This window comes from Trachypithecus francoisi, unplaced genomic scaffold, assembly GCF_009764315.1.
Source record: "Trachypithecus francoisi isolate TF-2019V2 unplaced genomic scaffold, Tfra_2.0 Lachesis_group0, whole genome shotgun sequence".
NCBI classification, from domain to species: domain Eukaryota; kingdom Metazoa; phylum Chordata; class Mammalia; order Primates; family Cercopithecidae; genus Trachypithecus; species Trachypithecus francoisi.
Genome location: NW_022681453.1, coordinates 96013457 through 96036899, shown reverse-complemented (window position 1 = coordinate 96036899; position 23443 = coordinate 96013457). Strand labels below are relative to the sequence as shown.

Genomic DNA, 23443 nt, shown 5'->3' with positions numbered 1-23443 from the left:
TTATGTTTTAATTTCATCAAATATTTGTGCCCATATTTTTGGGATTTTTATATTCGTATTTAAAAATATAAACAGAGTCTCCCCTGTACTGCATGCCTTCCACCTATATTTGGATTAAAGTGTGTTGATAGGATTTCAAAGTCAAAAGAAAGGTTGACACTAAGCCTTCAGATGCCAGTTTTCACAGCAGCCACTCTTGGGATAGTTTGTCATCAGCGTTATTTGCCATTTCCTTAAATGAACATTGGTAGTTAGCAATTTGTAGTCCATAAGGGCCTTTTAATTTGTCTTCGAAAAGTGGCTTCGAACCTATGTTATTTTGTTAAATTATAGACGTTAACTGAATACATTCTTTGGTCGCATGTTTTCTTTCTACAGTCACTTGACTGTTTCCTGTAGAACCCTGCTGACTTTTTATGGAATGTGTTGGAAAATTTTTCTCACAATTTTCCTTCTGTGCCCGTAGTTCTTGGAGTTGCTTCCCTCATTATAAATTTAATTGCCAGGGGTTTTGTCACAGGAATATGATCTTTTTTAATTCAAAACTTTCATTCTGCTTATGTTGATTGTTTTTTCTTATCTGATTTCATGTCCCATCATGTTACTAAAACCTGATGGTGAATTACCTAAAGTGCTTCCCAACCTGTCTCTGTACATTCTTTTAATGAATGAAGAGAATACAAACATTATGTGTAATTTCCTGTGCATCAGATGCTTTATATTGAACACAAATGTTACGGAAGATTCATTTCCTATGTACCCATTTGCAAACTTTGTATATTGTTTAGAACCAATGTCTGGTCTTACTGAACTCTTATTTCAGGATCTCATTTTGGAGATTAAACCAACCCATTAAAGCCAAAAATTCATTTAATAGTTATTCCTAAGGTTAACAAAGAGGAAAAATACCACACTTTAGCGATCCAGGAAAGCAAAGTACAACATAGATTCATAGATGCATATATGAAAACCAACTGGGAACCACTCTAGAATGCAAAGGGTAACAAAACCCACTCGTATTTGGAAAATAGACTACCAGACTTGGTAAACTTCAAGTTTGTTTTGCCTCTAGCATTTGTCCTTTGTTTTTTATTTTTTATTTTTTATTTTTTTTGTTCCTAGCTAGGTGCATTTTGAAGGAAATTTAACTTGAAAAGCGTGTTTCTAAAGCTAAACCACAGACTGTGCAATGTGAATAATAATGATTCTTGGCTTATTGTTTTTCAATTCCAGAAGAAATCTGACAGACCAGGCCAGCAACACTTTATAATGCTTGTATAATAGTTTCATGCAGATCTTTTTTTCAACAAATGGCTCTGAAAATTAGAGAAAAAAAAAATGGAACACAATAGAAAAATATTCAAAATCATTCAAAGCCATATAATTAGTTTAACTACCCCTTAATTCTGGTAAACCACATGTACTACTTTTTACTTGGAGTTATTCTTTTTTAAAAATAAGCATATTGGCAAGAACAGAAAACCAAACACTGCATGTTCTCACTCATAAGTGGGAGTTGAACAATGAGAACACTTGGACACAAGTAGAGGAACATCACACACCAGGGCCTGTCACGGATGGAGGGCTGGGGAGGGATAGTATTAGGAGAAATACCTAATGTAGATGATGGGTTCATGGGTACAGCAAACCACCATAGCACGTGTATACCTATGTAACAAACCTAGACATTCTGCACACGTACCCCAGAACTTACAGTATAATAAAAAAAAATTTTAAGTGTATTGGGATATATTTACATCTCATGAAATCCATTCATTTCAAGTGGACAATTCAATAATTTTTAGTTACTTTATTGGCTCACGCCACCATCCCCAAAAATCAGTTTTACAGTGTTTCTCCAACTAATTAATAATGATGATAAACTCATCATTGCATTTTGAACTATTTTTCATGCAATTCTAATTTAAGAATCATTACAGGGAATTTAGTTTTTTACAAATAAAACTCACCATGAAAAGGCTTAAGTTTACTTCACAAGCTTGGAAATAATGTTTAGAATCTTTTCACACCTTAGGTAAAATGTAGTATCTCCCTGTAAATCTGAAGTCTTCACAGCTGTGTTTAAGAACACTTTCTTTATATAGGCTAATGACAATTTTCTGTTAGCTATTGGGATTAACAATTAGAAGTGCAGGAACCGAAATACATACATTGGATTGAAAGCCAAAGCCTTGAAAGAAACAAGTATTGCTATATTTGTATCTGCATGATTTTCTTTTTAGCTTTACTTATGAAATCCAAAAATTGAGCAGCTTAAGACTATTTTTTCTAATGTGTTAAAATTGTAAAGATATATATAAAAATCAATCAATTAGTTCTCAAAATTCTGAGATCAATTATGTGAAATATTCGTAATGACCAAAATAAGTATTGATGCAATTTACTTATTTGGATGGTCTTAAGATATAGAATCGCTCCAAAATTTATGGCTAGCTAAAAAGTTACTTGACAAAAATTCTTCAGATAAATTAATCCTGGGTCTGGAACTAAATAGATCAAACCACGAGCATCACAGCCATTAAGCAGCAGGTAATCTGTCTCTGCAATTTCCCCTTTACTTTCTGCTCAGATTTTTAAAAATTTCTGTTTGTGAGGTATAAAGTTATTTATTGCCACTCAATGTTTGCATTTCTTAATCAAGTAATATGGGGCAGAGAAAGAGTAAATTTATTTGGGAGAAAAAGAGACTGAGAAGTATTAGTAAACCCAAGCATAGACAATGCAAATTTTACAGCCAAAATAGAAATTTTTCAGGCATGATTGCTTTTGGAAACTCTGTAAGTCTCTGCTGGCATTCGTTTCGTTTGCATAAATATGCAAACACCCAAATTAGCATATTCCCTACCTGAACCCTTCAGACAGCTAAACTAGAAAAAATTAATACACACAATATCTTTTTGTAGTACTTAATTTGTTAAAATTTAATTGATATTAGAGTGAATATTAGGATTCCAGTTATAATTGTCAAGTGCATTTCACGTTTTCCTATTATACTTATATTTTTAGGTGATTTCTTCCGAGTTAAAAAATAAAGACTGTGCTCTTCAAGAGTATGCCTGTGTTACAACTAAGTTTCTGGTATCGTGGTAACATGGAACTAGGGCTTCTCAGAAAGATTTCATGGTAATCAAAATGGTTTACATCGTGTATAGTGACCAACCAAAATTATTCTTATTTTCTGAAATACTATATTGTCCCATTTTTTTCAAGCCCATGAGTATTTTTCTATGTGAGTAAATCGGATAGCTCTGAGTTGATTTCCAAAATCTGATTTCCAAATGTTTGAATTGACTTCATAAGTTTTCTGTTATGGGAGGTTTGGGGTTTTGCCCCCTTAAAGGAAGGGATCAACCTACACAACTTCTCAATAGGACCTCTCTTTCTGCTTCAATTAGTCTCTGTTGCATGTTGGGTAGAGTTGCCAGGCATATACAAGCCATATGGTCCAGGCATATATAGGTCATATGTTAAGCAATATTTTTTTGTCTGTTTCCGCACACATGGTGAATAATATTTTGATGCAGTGCATACTTCTATGTTGTCCACCATATTAAAACATTTTGAAGAGAGATAATTCCCTCTGAAAACTCATGAGTCATGTAACAATGTAGAGTTAAGCAATAGTGACTCACTCAGGCATGTGATATGTATAAGGACCATTGTCATTCCTGTAGGAGGAAATCAATTTCTTTCTCACTCACCTCAGAAGGTATTTATGGGAGAATAAAGTTATTATGGAACCACAGTTGAATGTATATGTGCATCTGTCTGTGTGTTTTGTGTAGGTTTCAAAGTTGACTCCTCAATTAAAGTTAGCAGTTTATTATTGGTCACACAGACGCCAAACACAACAGGGTTTGTGTATGACGCCTTTGATAACTCTGGTCTGGTGTAACACAACAGGGTTTGTGTATGACGCCTTTGATAACTCTGGTCTGGTGTAACACAACAGGGTTTGTGTATGACGCCTTTGATAACTCTGGTCTGGTGTAACAATGCCCTCATTTTCTTTTCTTACTTATACGAATGAAAGGAGGCAGCCAAGACTAAACAAAATTGTTTATTTTGGGCCTCAACAGTACCAACCAAGAGGAGGTAGTTCTAGAAAAGGGGTTTAGCTTACAATTTAGTATAACCATCTAATTAGCAATGTAAGTTTGACTAAAATCATAGGGGGCTAATCAGCAGAGCCACAGAGCCACGCATAGTAAACCTGTAAGTGGAAGAATACCTACTGTTTAAACAGCATAATCGGTAGTAGCTTTTTTTTTTTTTTTTTTAAACGTGAAGTTTTGCTCTCTTGCCCAAGCTGGAGGGCAGTGGCACAATCTTGGCTCACTGCAACCTCCTCCTCCTGGGTTCAAGCGTTTTTCCTGCCTCAGCCTCCCGAGTAGCTGGGATTACAGGTGCCTGTCACCACTCCTGGCTAATGGTAGTAGCTTTTTAACCAAAGCTACTATAGGCTGGTTTTAAACCTGTGTATAAGTTAAACATCAAAGACTGCATCATAGAGGTCTTTCATATCTGAATATTTCTGTCCCCTCCATATTTATACATTGAAACCCAATCATCAGCGTGGTGTGATGGCTCACGCCTGTAATCCCAGCACTTCAGGAGGCTGAGGTGGGTGGATCACTTGAGGACAGGAGTTCAAGACCAACCTGGTCAATATGCAAAACCCCATCACTACTCAAAACACAAAAATTATCCTGGCATAGTAGCACATGCCTGTAATTCCATCTACTGGGCAGGCTGAAGCACAAGAATCACTTGAACCTAGGAGGCAGAAGCTGCAATGAGCCAAGATTGTATGACAGCACTCCCGCCTGGGTGACGGAGTGAGACTTTGTCTCGAAAAAAAAAAAAATTAGGAGGTGGGCCCTTGGAAAGAAGATGATTAGGTCATGAGATTAGAGCCATCATAAATGGGATTAGTGCTCTTATAATAAAGGCTCCATAGAGCTACCTTGTCCTTCCATCATGTGAAGACACAGCTGGAATGCTCAATCTGTGAAGCAGGAAATAGACTCTCACCAGACACCAAATCTACTGGCACCTTCATCTTGAACTTTCCAGTCTTCACAACTATAAGAAATATGCCTTGTTTATAAGCTTTGAAGTTTGTAGTATTGTTATAGCAGCCCAAACAGATTAAGATGAGATCTCTGGGTTTAAAGAGTGAGAAAAAAAAATTACAGCAAGATTGTGTACATGCCAAATAGCCAGCTATTGCTTTAGATAGCTTATTACCTCGTTGTCAAGCGTAGGTCTTTTGCTTGCTTGAAAAAACTTCTAGATGTTATTTCTCTACCGCAATTGCTTTAAAATGTGGCAGCAACTTAGGAACTGGGAAACAGGCTAAGGTTAGAACAATTTGGAAGACTCAGAAGAAGACAGGAAAATATGGGATAGTTTAGAATTTCCAAGAGACTTGGAGGACTTAAAAGACAGAAAGATGTGTTGGTATTGCGGGAAGAAAAGGACCCTGAATAGAGGGACCGGCTGAAGCCATGGAAGAAGAACATAAATTGTGAAGATTTCATGGACATTTATTAGTTCCCCAAATTAATACTTTTATAATTTCTCATTCCTGTCTTTACTGCAATCTCTGAACATAAATTGTGAAGATTTCATGGACATTTATCACTTTCCCAATCAATATTCTTGTAATTTCCTATGTCTGCCTTTAATCTCTTAATCCAATCATCTTTGTACGTTGAGGACGTATGTCGCCTCAGGACCCTGTGATGATTGTGTTAACTGCACAAATTGTTTAAACAATATGAAATCTGGGCACCTTGTAAAAAGAACAGGATAACAGCAATATTCAGGGAACAAAGACGATAACCATTAGGTCTGGCTGCCCGAGAGCTGGGTGGAACAGAGTCATATTTCTCTTCTTTCAAAAGCAAATAGGAGAAATTTTGCTGAATAATTTTTCTCAGCAAGCAACAGCCCTGAGAAAGAGAATGTGTTCCTAGGCGGAGGTCTCTGAATTGACTGCTCTGAGAACGTCTGTCTTTTACAGTTGCAGATAAGGGATGAAATAAGCACCAGTTTCCCGTAGCGCTCCCAGGCCTATTAGGATGAGGAAATTCCCGCCTAATAAATTTTGGTCAGACCGGTTGTCTGCTCTCACACCCTGTCTCCTGATAAGATGTTATAACTGACAATGTGTGCCCAAACCTTCATTAGCAATTTTAATTTTGCCCTGTCCTGTGATCTTGCCCCACCTCCATTTGCTTTGTGATATTTTATTACCTAGTGAAGCATGTGATCTCTGTGACCCACACCTTATTCGTACACTCCCTTCCCTTTGAAAATCACTAATGAGAACTTGCTGGTTTTGTGGCTTGGGCGGCATCACGGAACCTGCTGACATGTGATGTCTCCCCCGGAAATTTCTCTCTTTCGTACTCTTTCCCTTTATTTCTCAGACTGGCCAACACTTAGGGAAAATAGAAATGGACCCACATTGAATTATTGGGGATGGGTTCCCCCGATAATGTGGGAAAGTTTGGAACTTCCTAGAGACTTGTTAAATGGCTTTGACCAAAATATTGATAGTGATACAAACAATGATGACCAGGCTGAAGTGGTCTCAGATGGAGATGAGGAACTTCTTGGCAACTGGAATAAAGGTGACTCTTTTAATAGTTTAGTGAAGAGACTGGTGACATTTTGTCCCTGCCCTAGAGATCAGCAGAAGTTTAAACTTGAGAGAGATAATTTAGGGTATCTGGTGGAACAAATTTTTTAGTAGCACAACATTCAGGAGGAAGTAGAGCATTAAAGTTAGGAAAATTTGCTGCCTGATAATGGAGTAGGAAAAAAAAAAACCCATTTTGGGGGGAGAAATTCAAACTGGCTGCATAAATTTGCATAAGTAACAAGGAGCCAAATATTAATTGCCAAGACAATGGGGAAAATATCTCCAGGGCATGTCAGAGATCTTTTTGTCAGGCCAGGAGGCCAAGGAGGGCAAAATGGTTTTGTAGGCTAGTCCAAGGACCCCATGCTGTGTGCAGCATAGAGACTTGTTGCCCTGTGTCCCAGCTGCTCCAATTGTGGCTAAAAGAAGCCAAGGTATAGCTTGGGCCATGGCTTCAGATGGTGCAAGACCCAAGTCTTGGCAGCTTCCTCCTAGTGTTGAGCCTGCAGGTGCACAGAAGTCATGAACTAAGGTTTGGGAACCTCCACCTACATTTCAGAGGATATTGAAAATGCCTGGATGTCCAGTCAGAAGTTTGCTGCAGGGGCAGAGCCCTCATGTAGACCTCTGCTAGGGCAGTGCAGTAGGGAAATGTGGGGTCCCCAGTGGGGCACTGCCTAGTGAAGCTGTGAGAAGAAGGCCACTATCCTCTAGACCCCAGAATGATGGATCCACTGAGAGCTCGTGTTGGATGCACCTGAAAAAGTCATAGACACTCAACACCAGCCCATGAAAGTAACTGGGAGGAGAACTGTACCCTGCAAAACCCAAGGCTCTGGTAGCCCATCTCTTGCATCAGCATAAATTGAATATGAGACACGGAGTCAAAGGAGATTATTTCAGAGCTTTAAGATTTAATTATTACCTTGTTAGATTTTGGACTTGCATGGGACTGTAGTCCCTTGGTTTTGACCAATTTCTTTCATTTGGAATAAGTGTATTTACCCAATGGCCATACCCTCATTGTATCTGGGAAGTAAATGACTTGCTTTTCATTTTACAGGCTCATAGGCAGAAGGGACTTCACTTGTCTCAGATGAGACTTTGGATTTGGACTTTTGGGTTAATGCTTGAATGAGTGAAGACTTTGGGGACCATTGGAAGGGCATGATTATGTTTTAAAACGTGAAGACAGGAGATTTGGGAAGGGTCAGGGGTGGAATGACATGGTTTGGCTCTGTGTTCCCACCCAAATCTCATCTTGAATTATAATTCCCATAATCCCCATGTGTCCTAGGAGGGACCCACCAGTGGGAGGTAATTGAATCATGGGGGCAGTTACCCTTATGCCATTCTCATGATAGTGAGTGAGTTCTCATGAGATCTGATAGTTTTATAAGGGTTTCCCAGTCACTTCACTCTGCACTTCTCCTTGCTGCTGCCATGTGAAGAAGGAAGTGTTTGCGTCCCCTTCTACCATGATTGTAAGTTTCTGGAGGCCTACTCAGCCCTGAGTAACTGTGTCAATTAAACCTCTTTCATTTATAAATTACCCAGTCTTGAGCAGTTCTTTATAGCAGTGTGAGAATGAACTAATACAACCTCTTTCACAGTGAAGCATTATATTTAGAAATCGATGATTATCCACTAGATTTTCAGAACCATATCATACATATCATATATATGAAGATTGCTCTAATTCTGTTAGGATACTGTAGGATATTAAAATAAGAAAACCTTTATATTTTTATAAAAAGGAATATGTTGATTAATTGATAAAATGAAAAATAAGATTTCATTTTTGTGAATTTATGCAATAAATGACTGTGAAATGCATAGTTCATTTGTCATTACTTTTTTAAAATTTTTTATTTCTCCATGCTGGAAAAAGGGTAAGATTATAAATTATAACAAAATTCTCCAGTCTTTAAAACTATTTTAGATCTTTAAAATTCAATGATTAAAATTTTGGAAATTTAGTCCTTAGAAAAGACTAAATCCTGTGTATACTGTTATCAAAAAATCGGGGGAAGAAATTCTGCTCAAAATTTATTTTCAGTGTATTGTGTCTTAGAATATTTTTCTCCCAGCACAATTAATTCTATTGAGAAAATTACTTTTCTTTTCACTCTAGAATTTGAATAACGTAAGTTTTTAGAGTGTAGTCTCTCTTCTAAGCATATTTTAATTGCCATTTTGGTTTTAATTTTATTATTTTAATATCAGGGGCTAAATATAATTTATTTTTCAGAGGAACCTGCCACAAAATATGTTGTGTACTTTATTTCAAGGCTAACCAAATTCCATGGCTAGATTTATGCAAAGTCGGCACTATGCTAGGCACCTGAGATTCTGAGGGACATACAGTCTAATGGGAAGACATACTGTAAGCAAATGATGTAATTACAACACAATGCAGTGGGCTAAATAATAGGAGAAGGAGCAACTATACTATAAGAGGCCAGAGAAAGGAGCTGATTAACTATTGCCTAAGGGACTCAGGAGAAACTTTATGAGGGAATTATATTAGCAAAGGATTTTGGAGAATAATGAGGAGTAGAAGCAGTTTTCCAGGTGGAAATAAAGGATATCTAGTGTTGCAGACAGGGATACACAAATAATTGAAAAAAAGAATTGTCTTTAGAATTTTAGCTTTGTATGGCAAGCAATAAATGACAAAGCTGGTGTGTATGTTGCAGTCTTGTGAGGAGCACTAAATAACAATGAAATGAATTTCAAATTTTGTATCCTACTGTAGTCCAAAGTTTCCCAGCTCCTTGTGATCCTAAGAGTTTTCTGCTATTGTCTTCTTAAAAATACAGATCTCCAGACCATTCTGTTGGAGCTTATTATTTGCTTAACATTTTAGAAAACCTAGATTTGAAATTATGCGATTTTGAAAGAGAGGGGAATCAATGTTTCATTTGCTTTATACAATACTAATTCATCAAAATGTATAGAAAGTTGAAATTCTGAAAATATTAAGCTGAAAGGCAAAGAATCCAATGCAGGTGGTAAATGGCAAGGGTTTGAACTAAGCCACAGCTGGAAAAGTAGAAAATTGATCAGCTTTTGGAAGGTGGACCTGATTGGCAAGCTGAATTATTGGTGAGAAAGAAAATATAAACTATAACTCTGAGATTTTGAACTGGATACACTGCAAATTGATGAGGCTTTGTAGCTAAAATAGAAAATCAGAACACCAGGTTTGGGGAAATCAGTGTAGGAATAGTGAGTTGGAGAACATTAATCTATGAATGACTATGCTAAATCAAACCCAAGAGGGTTTCTGGATTTAACAGAAGTGTTTACTTCTGAAAAAACTGAGAAGGAAATGTTCCTCAGTAGGCATTGTAATGAATGGTAAAGAAAAATAAGAGACTGATGCTTTTAAAGTCATGTCTGATTCATAAGAAAAATCTTTCAACCATTGACTGCATATATTTTCCCATGGAGGTAATTTTAAAAGCTTTGGCTCACTTAGAAAAGAAATCCTGAGCCCTTTTTGTTATTACTTTAACTTGTCCAGTCTCTAAACCACAGAGATACCTCAGAGGTTCATTAGAAATTCCCAAATCTAGAAAGAGGAAGGTCCCAATAAAAACAAATGAACCCAACCAGATCCTTTAGGGGTTGAATTTTGAAGTTTTCGCTTCCTGATTTTAAGGAAGGGTCATATTTTAGTGGCAGAATAATGTAGATTTTAAAACACCATGGTTAAAACAAAGAATCCCTTCCATGTCTGTCACTAGATCTGGCACACACATGTATCAAATGTAATTCTAACACAATTTGTGAATGATGCAAGTCTCATCCCTAACCGGATCCCTTCACAGGGAGACATTTTCTGGGTAACATTTTTGCTTTTCCGTTGTGATTTGTTTTTCTATTATATGGAATGTAGTCAATGACTTAGGTTACAATGTGCAAAAATCTTCTTTCTGTACTTCAACTAGATGAAGAAACAATCTTTTAGAAAAAGTTCTTCTCTACTTCTCAGCTGAGGTTCAATTATTAACTTTTTTTTTTTTTAAACTAAGTCTCACTCTGTTGCCCAGGCTGAAGTGTGGTGGTGCCATCTTGGCTCACTGTAACCTCTGCCTCCAGGGCTCAAGTGATTCTCCTGCCTCAGCCTCCCAAGTAGCTGGGATTAAAGACACACGCCACCACACCTGGCTAATTTTTGAATTTTATTAGAGATGGGGTTTCGTCCTGTTGGTCAAGCTGGTCTTGACCTCCTGACCTCATGATTTGCCCACCTCAGCCTCCCAAAGGGCTGGGATTACAGGCATGAGCCACTGCACCTGGCCAATTGTTAACTATTAAAAGTGGTACTTTGGCCGGGCGTGATGGCTCATGCCTGTAATGCTAGCACTTTGGGAGGTCGAGGCAAGCAGATCACTTGAGGTCAGGGGTTCGAAACCAGCCTGGTCATGATGATGAAACCCCGTCTCTACTAAAAATACAGAAAATTAGTGGGGCATGGTGGCATGCTCCTGTAATCCCAGCTGCTCAGGAGGCTGAGGCAGGAGAATCACTTGAATCCCGGAGGCAGAGGTTGCAGTGAGCTAAGATTGTGCCACTGCACTCCAGCCTGGGAGACAGAGCAAGACTCTTGTTTCCAAAAAAAAAACACGGGGTACTTTGCATGTCTCTGTCATACATCTCAACTAGTCATTGCATGTTGCTGTTTCAAGAGGCTATCATTGCGGTGGCCTGCACTTGGGGAAGAAAACACTGTGAACAAGTCAACGCTTGGTTTCCAGAAAGCTATGTCTTCCTAAAGGAGAACTTGAAAAGCGCTTATGTCTTCTTAGAGGAGAAATTGAAAAGCACTTTTTTTTTTTTTTTTTTTTTGAGACAGAGTTTTGCTCTTGTTTTCCATGCTGGAGTGCAATGGCATGCAATCTCTGCTCACTTGCAACCTCCATCTCCCAGGTTCAAGTGATTCTTCTGCCTCAGCCTCCCGAGTAGCTGGGATTGCAGGTGCCCGACACTATGCCCAGCTAATTTTTTTTTTGTATTTTTAGTAGAGAGTCGGGGTTTCATCATATTGGCCAGGCTGGTCTCGAACTCCTGATCGCAAGTGATCCACCTGCCTCGGCCTCCCAAAGTGCTGGGATTACAGGTGCGAGCCACTGAGCCTGGCCTGAAAAGCACTTCTATACCAGCTTTTATAAAACACATATTACTAGATAACATAGAGTAAAAATATCTGTCTAGTCCTGTCTTGACCAAAGAAGCATTTGAAAGAAGAATGGATTGAAAGCATCATGCATTTCCACTGTCACACAGTTAAGAGTTTCCTTAGTACTGGCGGTGTTTGGAATTTTCAGTAGTGCTGGTAAGTCTAGACGATGGTCAGCTGTGTGACGCAAAAGCCACCCCTCCTTCTTAGTCTTAACTATTTTTCTCCTTTATTTACATTCTTTTCTTTTCTTTTTCTTTTTTTTTTTTTTTTGAGACAGGGTCTTGCTCTGTCACCCAGGCTGGAGTGCAGTGGCGTGATCACAGCTCACTGCAAACTCCCCCTCCTGGGTTCACTCCAGCCTCCGAGTAGGTGGGACTATAGGCGCCTGCCACCACACCCAGCTAATTTTTTTTTTGTATATATATATATATATTATATATATATGTACACACACACATATATATATATATATATATATATTTTAGTAGAGATGGGGTTTCACCATGTTAGCCAGGATGGTCTCGATCTCCTGAGCTTGTGATCCGCCTGCCTTGGCCTCCCAAAGTGCTGGGATTACAGGCATGAGCCACTGCGCCGGTCTATTTGTATTCTTTTAAGAATATTTATTTAAAATATATCAATGCCACTTTACAAAGTATATATGTCTCCTTTCTTTATGATTTACAACAGTACCTCTATCAGCTGTACCCAGAATAGCAAAAGTTGGAGATCAAATATTAATATTACTTCTCTCTCTCAAATACCAATACACAAAATGTATTTTACATACCAGACATCATTTTAAATTTTCTAAAAATTACTACCTTTATACTGTTTTAAATTTTCTTTTTACCAGTTTCTTCATTTGTTTTTCTACAAAACTGTTTGCTAACTTGCAACAATGCCTGCACCAGTTTCTCGGCATCCTATTCTGTCATCAACTTCTTTCTCTTAATAAGGGAATCATTTCAGTAATCTATCAATTAGAGTGTATAACAGGCAGAAAATTAGGAATCCGGACGTGTACACTGGCTCACTCTTCTAATCCTAGCACTTAGGGAGGCTGAGGTGGGTGGGTCACCTGAGGTCAGGCGTTCGAGACAAGCCTTGCCAACATGGTGAAACCCTGTCTCTACTAGAAATATGAAAATTAGCTGGGTGTGGTGGAACGCATCTGTAATCCCAGCTACTTGGGAGGCTGAAACAGTACAGTCTCTTGCACCCGGGAGGTGGAGGTGCAGTGAGCCGAGATTGCGCCATTGAACTCCAGCCTGAGCAACAAGACTGAAACTCCATCTAAAAAAAAAAAAAAAAAAAAAAAAAAAAAAAAAAAATCCTAGGCTATCAGATCGTTTACTGGCAATTGCGATTTTAGCATATATACCAGCATTTTTGCTACAAAATCCCTGAGCTTTCTCTTCCTTCTTAATTTCGCCTGTAGCTCCCAGCATTTTTCCAGTCTTAAGGAAGTTGAAATTTTTTTTTCCATTTTGCTTAACCATTAACCTCCATTCTCTCAAATTGCAAATTTAAAAAACAGAAGAATGAAAAGAAAATAAATCTGTCGTACAGTGTACATTGCAATATCATGATTTTTGTACAGAAAAATACTGATTTAAAGAATTTCTGTAAATTTGCAAATTAGTAATTTGAACAAATCGCTCTCTGATATCTGAAAATTAATGAAAAGCATAATTTGTATCACTGTTTCTCATTAATATTCTAAATTGTGTTACAGCACATAAAGAATTGATAAATTATACCTCAAAACATGAATTAAGAAGTGTTCTGGAAAACTTTTTAAAAGCATTGATACAGTGGAGTGCCCATAGAATTTGTCTCTTTCTCCATTATGTTTTATTATGCCCACACTATTTATCAGGGGAAAGAAAAACAATTCCTATTAATTATTTATTAATATTAAAATACTGATGAGTATTACCTAAAAGTACCGTGCTTCCAGCTGGTGTACTGAGTTGAACTTTGCTGAAATGCAGCCAGCACAAGGGGCGTGTATTAAAAGAGCAGAACAAATGACTTAATAGGGGTCCAAAAGCAGCAATCAGAAAAGGTTCGTTTAACATAGTGATGGCACAAGCTTCAAGCAATTGCCTCTACTTAAGTAAGTGTGGAATTACAAAAGGCTATTTATTACAGTCCAACAGAGTCCTGCAGCTTGCTCAAAGAGCTTTGAAGAAATTCAAGTTATAAAGTCCTGCTCAGTGCAGAAGCAGTAAAATTTGGACAGACCCCCAAAACAGCCCGCAAAGCTTTCATTAAAAAGTTAATACAATCCTCATCACAATTGTTCTTTCAAATGAATTATTTTCTCACTTTTCTTTTTTTAAAGGAGAGATGCTGTACTTGGTTATGTTCAACACTTCTTTGAAAATGAATTTTATCCACGAGGAAAAAATGAAAGTTTTATGGTGGTATCAAATTAAATGTATGACCTCGTGTGTTCCAACATCAAGCTTCTTGAAATGCTCTTGAAACTGACATTAAATGTGACTCTATTAATGGACTTACTTCCGCAGAAAAATTAGTAGGATTTCCTCATTGTAGGAAATGCAAAATTTGAGTCCAAAGACATTGGGGTTGCAATTTTTTGTTAGTGATTGGATAATGAATTGATTTTTCCAAGTATTACAGTATGTAAAAATAGAATATTTTTTTAAAATCCACATGTCCGTGTATTTATAATTCAGCAATACATTTGTATATATTGAATATGTTTATGAAGCTTCAACTAAAATATAAGAAAAATAACTTATCTTTTGCTTGGAATCAACTTTAGAGAGCAAATCACAGGGTTGTGGGGGCGAAACCAATTTAGGGACTAAAATAGAGGATTATTGAATAGATAAATTGACAATGAAAGGTAAATATATTAATTTATATGAAAAGATACTAATTTCTAGTGGGAGCAAAAAGTTGATAAGAAAATTAATTTACTTTTTTTTTTTTGTGAGACGGAGTCTCGCTCTGTCGCCCAGGCTGGAGTGCAGTGGCCGGATCTCTGCTCACTGCAAGCTCCGCTTCCCGGGTTCCCGCCATTCTCCTGGCTCAGCCTCCTGAGTACCTGGGACTGCAGGGGCCACCACCTCGCCCGGCTAGTTTTTTTTGTATTTTTTTAGTAGAGACGGGGTTTCACCGGGTTAGCCAGGATGGTCTCGATCTCCTGACCTCGTGATCCACCCGTCTCAGCCTCCTAAAGTACTGGGATTACAGGCTTGAGCCACCGCGCCTGGCCTACTTTTTCATCAGAAAAGTAACACCTATATTTTTCCTTGGCGAAAGATTAAGTCAGGCAAAGTGTGGTGGTTCATGCCTGTAATCCTAGCACTTTGGGAGGCCTAGTGGGGAGAATCACTTGAGCCCAGGAGTTCGAGATCAGCCTGGGCAACGTGACAAATCTTCGTCTCTACAGATAATAAAAAAAATTAGCTGATTGTGGTGGCACAAGCCTGTAGTCTCAGCTACTTGGGAGGCTAAGCCAGAAGGATTCCTTTAGCCTGGGAGCCGGAGGCTGCAGTAAGCCGAGATCACATCACTACACCCTAGCCTGGGCAACAAAGGCAAAACCCTGTCTTAAAAAAAGAAAAAAATAAAACAAAAGATTAAGTCATCATTCCTAGGCCAATCCATGCTTCAATTAGAAGGAGTTCCTATGATCTCACAAATAATACAACCCAGTGGCTGGGAAATATCGCAGTAGATTCTATTTTTTCGTGTACAGTTTTCTTGGAAGTGGCACAAGGCAGCCGTAATGAAAGTTTCTATTATAGGTGAAGAATAAAAATGAAAAGTGTTTATAGATAGGAAAGTTTGAACGAGAGGTCGGATGCAAAAGTCATCATGTGATATCATAGAAATGTCAACAAATGCGGAACTTCTGCTAACTTGTGGGAAATACAAATACATGAAATTCTTACAGCCCTTGATTTGAGAAAAATCTATATAAAAATAAGTTCTTTAACAATGAAAACAATTCAACAGTTAATGTATCTAAAGATTCCTGAGTTTTTGTTTGTTGTGTGTTTGTAGTTTATTTTGCTGCGTTCCATTAAGACATTTCGATTGGTGAGTGAACCAAGATTGAGATTTGAAAGCAGAAGTATTTTGATGATAGGATGCATTTTTCCTTTTAATGGAAGGGTTTGAAGAAGGAAATCACTTAAAATAGATTTAATCTTCAGTTAGAAATGAATTTGACCCTATGATATGTGATCCAAACAGATGGGGGTTTTATTCATATTCCATACTTTTGATAATGCTTAGCAAAACATAGCAAATACAGAATCACCATCAAATAAGACATTTCAAAACATGTCTAGGTAATTGTAAAACACATATAGCAGTCATTTTCTTGGTACCTCTCATTAAATATTTTTTAAGAAATAAAAATGTAAAACAGAAGATTGTTGTTTCCTTTTCTTTGTAGTCAAGAGATGTTTGTCAGAAGTCAAGACCTACTGTAATATGTCCTAAATCATATCTATTTTACAATACACTAAATATTATTATTACCTATGGATACCATGGGACTCCTTGTGCATAATGGATTCCAGTCCTCTTGCAGAGCTGCATATGAAAATGTTATCAATGAGCTGAAGAATCTGGCATTAATAACTTTGCAACATTATAACAAATAGGTAGTCCTGATGTTTCGTTCTTTTTTTAATATATCAAATGTATTTCATTGCTTACATTATAGTAGCAGATTGAAAACATCTGCTCACTTGCCACTAGTCCACCAGCAGCAGAGAATCTCAGCTCATTTTCCCTAGGCCTGCATGTACCAGGGCTATAATCCAGCTGTTGAGCCTGGATATGGGGCCAGATTAATACTCAAGAGCCTTGGAAATGGAAATAGTGCTTTCTTGCCAAAAATGGGAACAATGATAGACTCCATTTGCATGTTCCCTTCTCTCTCTGTTCTTATTCGCCACCCTTTCCAACCCATTAATTTGCTTCCTTCCACCTTCCCCTCCCATCTTCTCTTTACAGCTCCATCACCTGTCCTGACAATTAAGAAAGATCGGACCTCCAGAAATAGCATCTCTTTGTCCTGGCAAGAACCTGAACATCCTAATGGGATCATATTGGACTACGAGGTCAAATACTATGAAAAGGTGGGGAAACAATGTTTCAAGGTTGGGCTGTGTAGGAAAGAAGCTGTTTCCTCATTAGCTGTGCTCTTGGAAAGAAACCAGTGACTTTGCTGGTAAATGGTAGAGCACTGTTTAGAACTGTGGCCATGTGACCCCTTTGATTTATTGGCAGAGGAAGGTTTAGAAAGAATCTCGTTGAATACCCCCTATTCTAGAGCAATAAGCAACATCAAAAATGCCACTGCCAACTTAATCCAGTTAGTTATGGCAATAGCATGACATTTGTATCCTTTTACACCAAGACCCCTCCTCTACCAACTATTTTACTGTGATTTCTTAGTCTATTTGTAAACTGCTTTTTAGTTCATTACTTCAAGCATCATATCCTGACCTTCAAATTGACATGCATTTCATTCAATACAAATAGAAACATTGCGCTAGTGACAAAAATATTGTATTGTTTAACTGATGATGAAAAGCTTTCTTGACCCTGTAGAAGGAAACTTAAAAGGTTGGGGATGGATGGATAAATTTGCCTGGCATAAAGTTGTGGCTTAGTAATGCAGTTATTTAAAAGAAATAGGCACATGGTTATTTTTACCCCAAATTTAAAAATCATTTAAAAAGAGGTACACAGTTATTTTGCCCTGAGTGGATGGTGAGTATTCCATCATTCTAAATGACTCATTTTTTTTTTTTCTGTTTGTAAATCATAGTAAAGTTTAAAGGCAAGACATGTTTAAACCTTAGCATCACAGCTAGTTAGTTTCACAGCTACTAAAGTGAAGACTACATATTAGTGTATCCACTTCAGTTTATAAAGTGTGTTAAAGTGAATTAAATGCAAATCGTGCATTTATAGAGCAGTTTATATTTACAGAACATTTCTGTGGACATTACTTAAGTCTGAGCTGTATAATAACCTTATGGCAGTAGAAAAGTAAGTTGTTTAACAATTAAGAATACTGAGAGTGACGTTGTATGGATTTCCCACAGCCTCACTGCTAATAAATATTAGATCTCTGTTTTGGATTGTGGCAGCCATGAGTCCTCCTTTAGTATGTTTTCCCCTATATCAGGTACCTTTTTCTACATGAGAATACATCCTGATGAGAATTATTGGCATAACCAACTGTGCAAAAATGCATAATGTAAAAACACTGTTTTGCGTTATGTAGTTATTTCCTTGCTTGAAGTTAATGTATTTCTCTAGTAGAATGTCGGTTTTTTTCGTAGTCTCTCTGTAAGAGAGACTAGAGTATGTCTTTTTCATTAAAAGAAATTGATGCCAAATAAACTTTATTGTTCCAAAATTGTAGTAGAAATAAGTTTTATCTTAACTCTGAGTCCTCTACTGTGGTAAAATCAAATACTCATATGATTGTGATCTATTTTCAGAAGTATGACAAGATAGAATGGGGAAATATAATAATTCATGTTCATAAATGATGCCACAAAATTTTAAAAACTCAGTTATATGCCTCAGTTCAAACTACATTTCAGAACTGGGAGAAGAACACCTAACATTTAGATCTATGAGATTAAAATCAAATTTTAATTGTATACATCCGTACCTTTCACAACATGAAAAGTGTTCTGCCTTATTTCAAACTCCTTCAACAAACACAACAAGCATCACTACTTTTTTTTTTTGAGGCGGAATTTCACTTTTGTTGCCCAGGCTGAAGTGTGATGGCAAAATCTCAACTCACCACAACCTCCTCCTCCCAGGTTCAAGCGCTTCTCCTGCCTCAGCCTCCCAAGTAGCTGGGATTACAGGCGCCGCCACCATGCCCCGCTAATTTTGTATTTTTAGTAGAGATGAGGTTTCTCCATGTTGGTCAGGCTGGTCTCAAACTCCTGACCTCTGGTCATCTGCCCACCTTGGCTTCCCAAAGTGCTGGGATTACAGGCATGAGCCACCACCCCTGGACATTACTTTGAAACAATATTAACCAATGCAGGAAAAAATGGTTGAATCTATTGATTATTCCCTAAGTATTTTTTCATACATATATACCTGTAATATTACTTAAAATATATTCCTATAAATACATATTAGCATCATATATACCTAAATTTAAAAATTAATTCTAAATGTTTATAGTATGCTTGGTAATACTGAGAAAGTGTCTCTAGGATTTAAACTCCACAAGGTCTAGCTTTCTTGATTGGTTATTCCACTGATGGTGATGAACACTATATGTAATGTATGGCATGTTTTCTGTACTACTCAATCTCATCTTGGTTGAGGATATACAGTGTTTCATATTACCCACTCTAGGCCCTACCCTAGGTGCAGGGACACTGTACCATTGCTTGAAATCAGGTTCCCCATAGGAGCTCTGTGTATAATAATATATGTGAAAGGAAAAATGTAATTCTGGATAAATTCAATTTTTGTAAACGAGACTTGACACAAAGAGACCACTAAAATGTGTGGTGTGAATCTAACATACAATGTGAATCTCCTAGATATCCTTTTTGAGAAATATTTCTAGCCTTTGATCTGGAGATTTTTGCCTCTACCAAACCGTAGTGACTTAGATTAAATACAGCACAAATACAGTTATGCTAAAAATAATGTAGAGCTACATATAAAACCTTGACTTTTTATGTTTAATATTTTAAGGTTGATAAAAAAAAATTCTACTCCAGAATCAATAGAGCATTCCTATTAGGTTTCATTCAAAGGGATATTTTCTTCTTTGTAAATTTGTTATTGGAATTAGATTTAAGTTTTCTCTCAGACTTGACTTTGAAGAGAACATATCTTCCCTCACATATTTACTAATTAGTTAGAATAAAGCTAAATTTTTCCTGCTTTATATGCAGGGCAGAAATAATAATATTCAAATTAGGAAATTCTGTAAATATTTTTACCTTTTAGAAATGCCTATGTTGGGCCAGGTGCGGTGGTTCACGCCTGTAATCCCAGCACTCAAGACCAGCCTGGCCAACATGGTAAAACCTTGTCTCTACTAAAAATACAAAGGTTAGCTGGGAGTGATGGCATGCACCTGTAGTCTCAGCTACTCGGGAAGCTGAGGCAGGAGAATCTCTTGAACTCAGGAGGCAGAGGTTTCAGTGAGCTGAGATCACGCCACTGCACTCCAGCCTGGCAACAGAGCAAGACTTTGTCTTTCTCTATCTCTCTCTCTCTCTCTCTCTCTCTCTCACACACACACACACACACACACACACACACACACAAAGCCTATGTTGCCTTTGGAGAATAAAATAATTGCAATAATCAATATGACATTTTAAATCCATCCCATGATCTGTGTTAAAATATAAAATAATCAAGTTTGAGTGGTTCACTGTTTATCGTTTTATAGCATTATGAAGATTTGATTTTAACATGATTTTTTTTCTGACCTCAAAGCAGGAACAAGAGACAAGTTATACCATTCTGAGGGCAAGAGGCACAAATGTTACCATCAGTAGCCTCAAGCCTGACACTACATATATATTCCAAATCCGAGCCCGAACAGCTGCTGGATATGGGACGAACAGCCGCAAGTTTGAGTTCGAAACTAGTCCAGACTGTACGTATTATTTCAATGTAGTCTAGAGGAGGGGACAGGGGGGGTCTTGCAAAAGATGTCTGATCATTTATTCTCACTATCTCTAAGTTTTAACCAAATGTGATACATTTAAGGTATATTGCTTGGGACGTTGCAGTTTGCAGAGCCCCGTGTCAGTATACAGTATTTGTGTTTGTGTGGGTGTACATTTTGTGTTTCTTTTTTTTTTTTGCATATCCTAATGCCTGAAATGCTTCTGTTTTGTTGTTAGCGATAAATTGCTTTTGAGGAACATTATTTAATATATTAATGCACTTCCAGTTCCTGTCATTTCAGATATTCCAGGTTCATTGCATGATTCAATGAGCTACAAAAAAGAAACTTGCTGATCCATGAGAATCTTAATTTTATTTTAATCCTTAACACATTCAATAGCATATCACAGAGAGAATAAGGATTTTCTAAAATGTGTTTTATCACTTCATTCACATTCACAAGTAATTTGAATAGCCTGTTCCTTTAACCCCAAATTTGGCTAAAGTTGGCCTAAAACTGGCAAACATTTTCCCAAATGAATTTTCTTCATACTTAAAAAAGCCCTTTGCTAAAATAAAATTTTCAAAAGGTAAAATTATGTCTATGGCACTAATATGAGTACAAGTTAATGATTTTACTTACCTCATTAATTAATGAGCAGATTAGCAAGAGATTAAAACCTGTTCTAAGGAAAACTTGAACAGATACTTAATTGTGTGTATGTGTTTGTGTGTGTGTGTGTGTGTGTGTGTGTGTGTGTATGTATGTGTTTAGGCAATCATAATATGTTAAAATGTGTTAATATATCCCAAACTGGTTAATATCCAATGAGGGTAATAAATGTGATGATCGAGGTCATCTTTCTTACAGGGCACAAACCTGTTGTCTTTCTAGCAAATAAGTGTTATTTCAATTGTTAAAGGAAAAAGGATATATATCACTATCAGTTTTCAACTTAAATTCACTCTTGTAAAATAGCCTAGAAAGATTAGCAAAGATGCACACCCTTTAGAAATAGATTACCCAGGATCGGTCTGACAATGCTCCACACTCTGCTGAAAGAAATATAATCATCTTCTGACCATTCCCATTTCCCATTCTTCCCTGATACCTGTATTTCCTGTTTTCTAGATAGTTTGTTCCTGACAAAAAATCTCATTGTTATTGGTATATTTTTGTGTTCAAATTTGTTACCGGATAAAAACTTTCAGGATTGACCTAAAAATGTAAAAATCATTCTAGTTATATAGTATTTACTCCATCAAGTTTACTCATGTTAGAGTATATATTTTATAGCACACTTTCTGTCAGACAATTAGAAATGCTGCTTACAATAAGGAGCTGTAAATTCCACCAGGTATTGAGATGCTAATGTTTTTAGAAATCATCTGCTTACAGCTGAACCATGACAATTCTACTCAAAGGAGACCTGCCATCCTCAAATACATAAATCTATTCCTAAAGACCTCTTTTAATCCTCACATTAAAATGTGTGTGGGGAAATCACCTCAGAGGATATTAGAAACAAAACATGAAATATGATGGAAATGCAAGTGCCAACAAGGTTTAAAACAAATTAAAAACTAACTTTAGATGGCTCGATAATAAAATATAAGTGTAACTTAACATTAGCAACATTAGTACTTCTAAGACATTTTGCAAATGTTAAGTGGTACAAAGAAAGTTTCTCCTTTTGAAATGATTACAGATTTAACTTTTCTCAAATTCTTTTTTTTTTTTTTTTTTTGGAGACAAAGTCCTGCTCTGTTGCCCAGGCTGGAGTGCAATGGCATGATCTCAGCTCACTGCAACCTCTGCCTCCTGGATTCAAGCAATTCCCCTGTCTCAGCATCCCGAGTGGCTGGGACTACAGGCTCACGTTCCCACATCCAGCTAATTTTTTTGTATTTTTAGTAGAGATGGGGTTTCGCCATATTGGTCAGGCTGGTCTCGAACTCCTGACCTCAGCGTGATCCACCCCCCTCGGCCTTCCAAAGTGCTAGGACTTAAATGAATCTTTGAAATAACAGCAATAACAAAATCTATATTTGATTTATCAAGAGAGATCAGAAATCATAGAAGTAGTAAAAGCAAATATTTATTTTGTCCTGTAGTAGAAATCAGCGTATTATGAGGCGAACGCTCAGATCACTATTAGATAAACATTTTTTATGTATATTTGGGAACATCCCTCTAATCTTACATGGTCTTAATTAACACTTAACCCTCTCTGATAAGTAAATTTGCAAAAACAATATATTTTAAAATTCTAATGTAATTCCAGATTTACCACAGATATTGCTGTGGTAGCATTTATGAAATATGATGGAATATTTCCTGAGGTTTAGGAAATATCTCATTTGAAAACTGCAGGGCCATAGGATTTTTGCCAAGTAAGTTTTGTATTAGCAATTCTTCCATTGACTGAAAGAGAGAAGAGGAAAAAAGGGTGGAAAAAATGAGTTTTTTTCCCCCTCCTCATTTATTTAAAAACCGTGAGTTACACATTTTAATTTTTTTTACAAAAGTTAGTTTACTTTTGCTATTTCACCATAATGTTTTTAAAAAATTGAGAAATTTTATTGAAATAAATAAATTTAAATAAAAATTTAATTTTAAAATAAATTTGAAATAAAAATAAGAAAAAAATGCCTTTTGTCTTAGGAGGTAAAAAAATTTTTTTTTGTCTCACTCTATTGTTTTTTTAAAATCAAAATGACATATTCCTAAATACTCTAAGTATTTAATAAGAATCTTTTTGTTATATGTTGATTTTAAAATAAATAGACATAAGATTTATGTTTGTATTTAACAGTTTGCTTTTTCCCTCTAGTTTTAATTTTTTATTTTATTTATGTATTTATTTATTCTTTTTGAGACTGAGTCTTGCTCTGTCGCC

At 36.8% G+C, this 23443-nt stretch overlaps 1 protein-coding gene across 3 annotated transcripts in view; it reads left to right on the top strand.

The window, feature by feature from the left end:
- EPHA3 (EPH receptor A3) overlaps positions 1-23443 on the top strand; it is a 372676-nt gene that overhangs the window by 273780 nt on the left and 75453 nt on the right. Inside the window, exons 6-7 of one of the 3 annotated variants that reach the window (XM_033211572.1) lie at positions 16875-16999; positions 20370-20529. In XM_033211572.1, coding sequence (XP_033067463.1) covers positions 16875-16999; positions 20370-20529 — 285 coding nt within the window. Of the gene's footprint in view, positions 1-16874; positions 17000-20366; positions 20556-23443 lie in introns of those variants that run through there. The other 2 variants (XM_033211571.1, XM_033211573.1) reach the window with 2 other exon arrangements.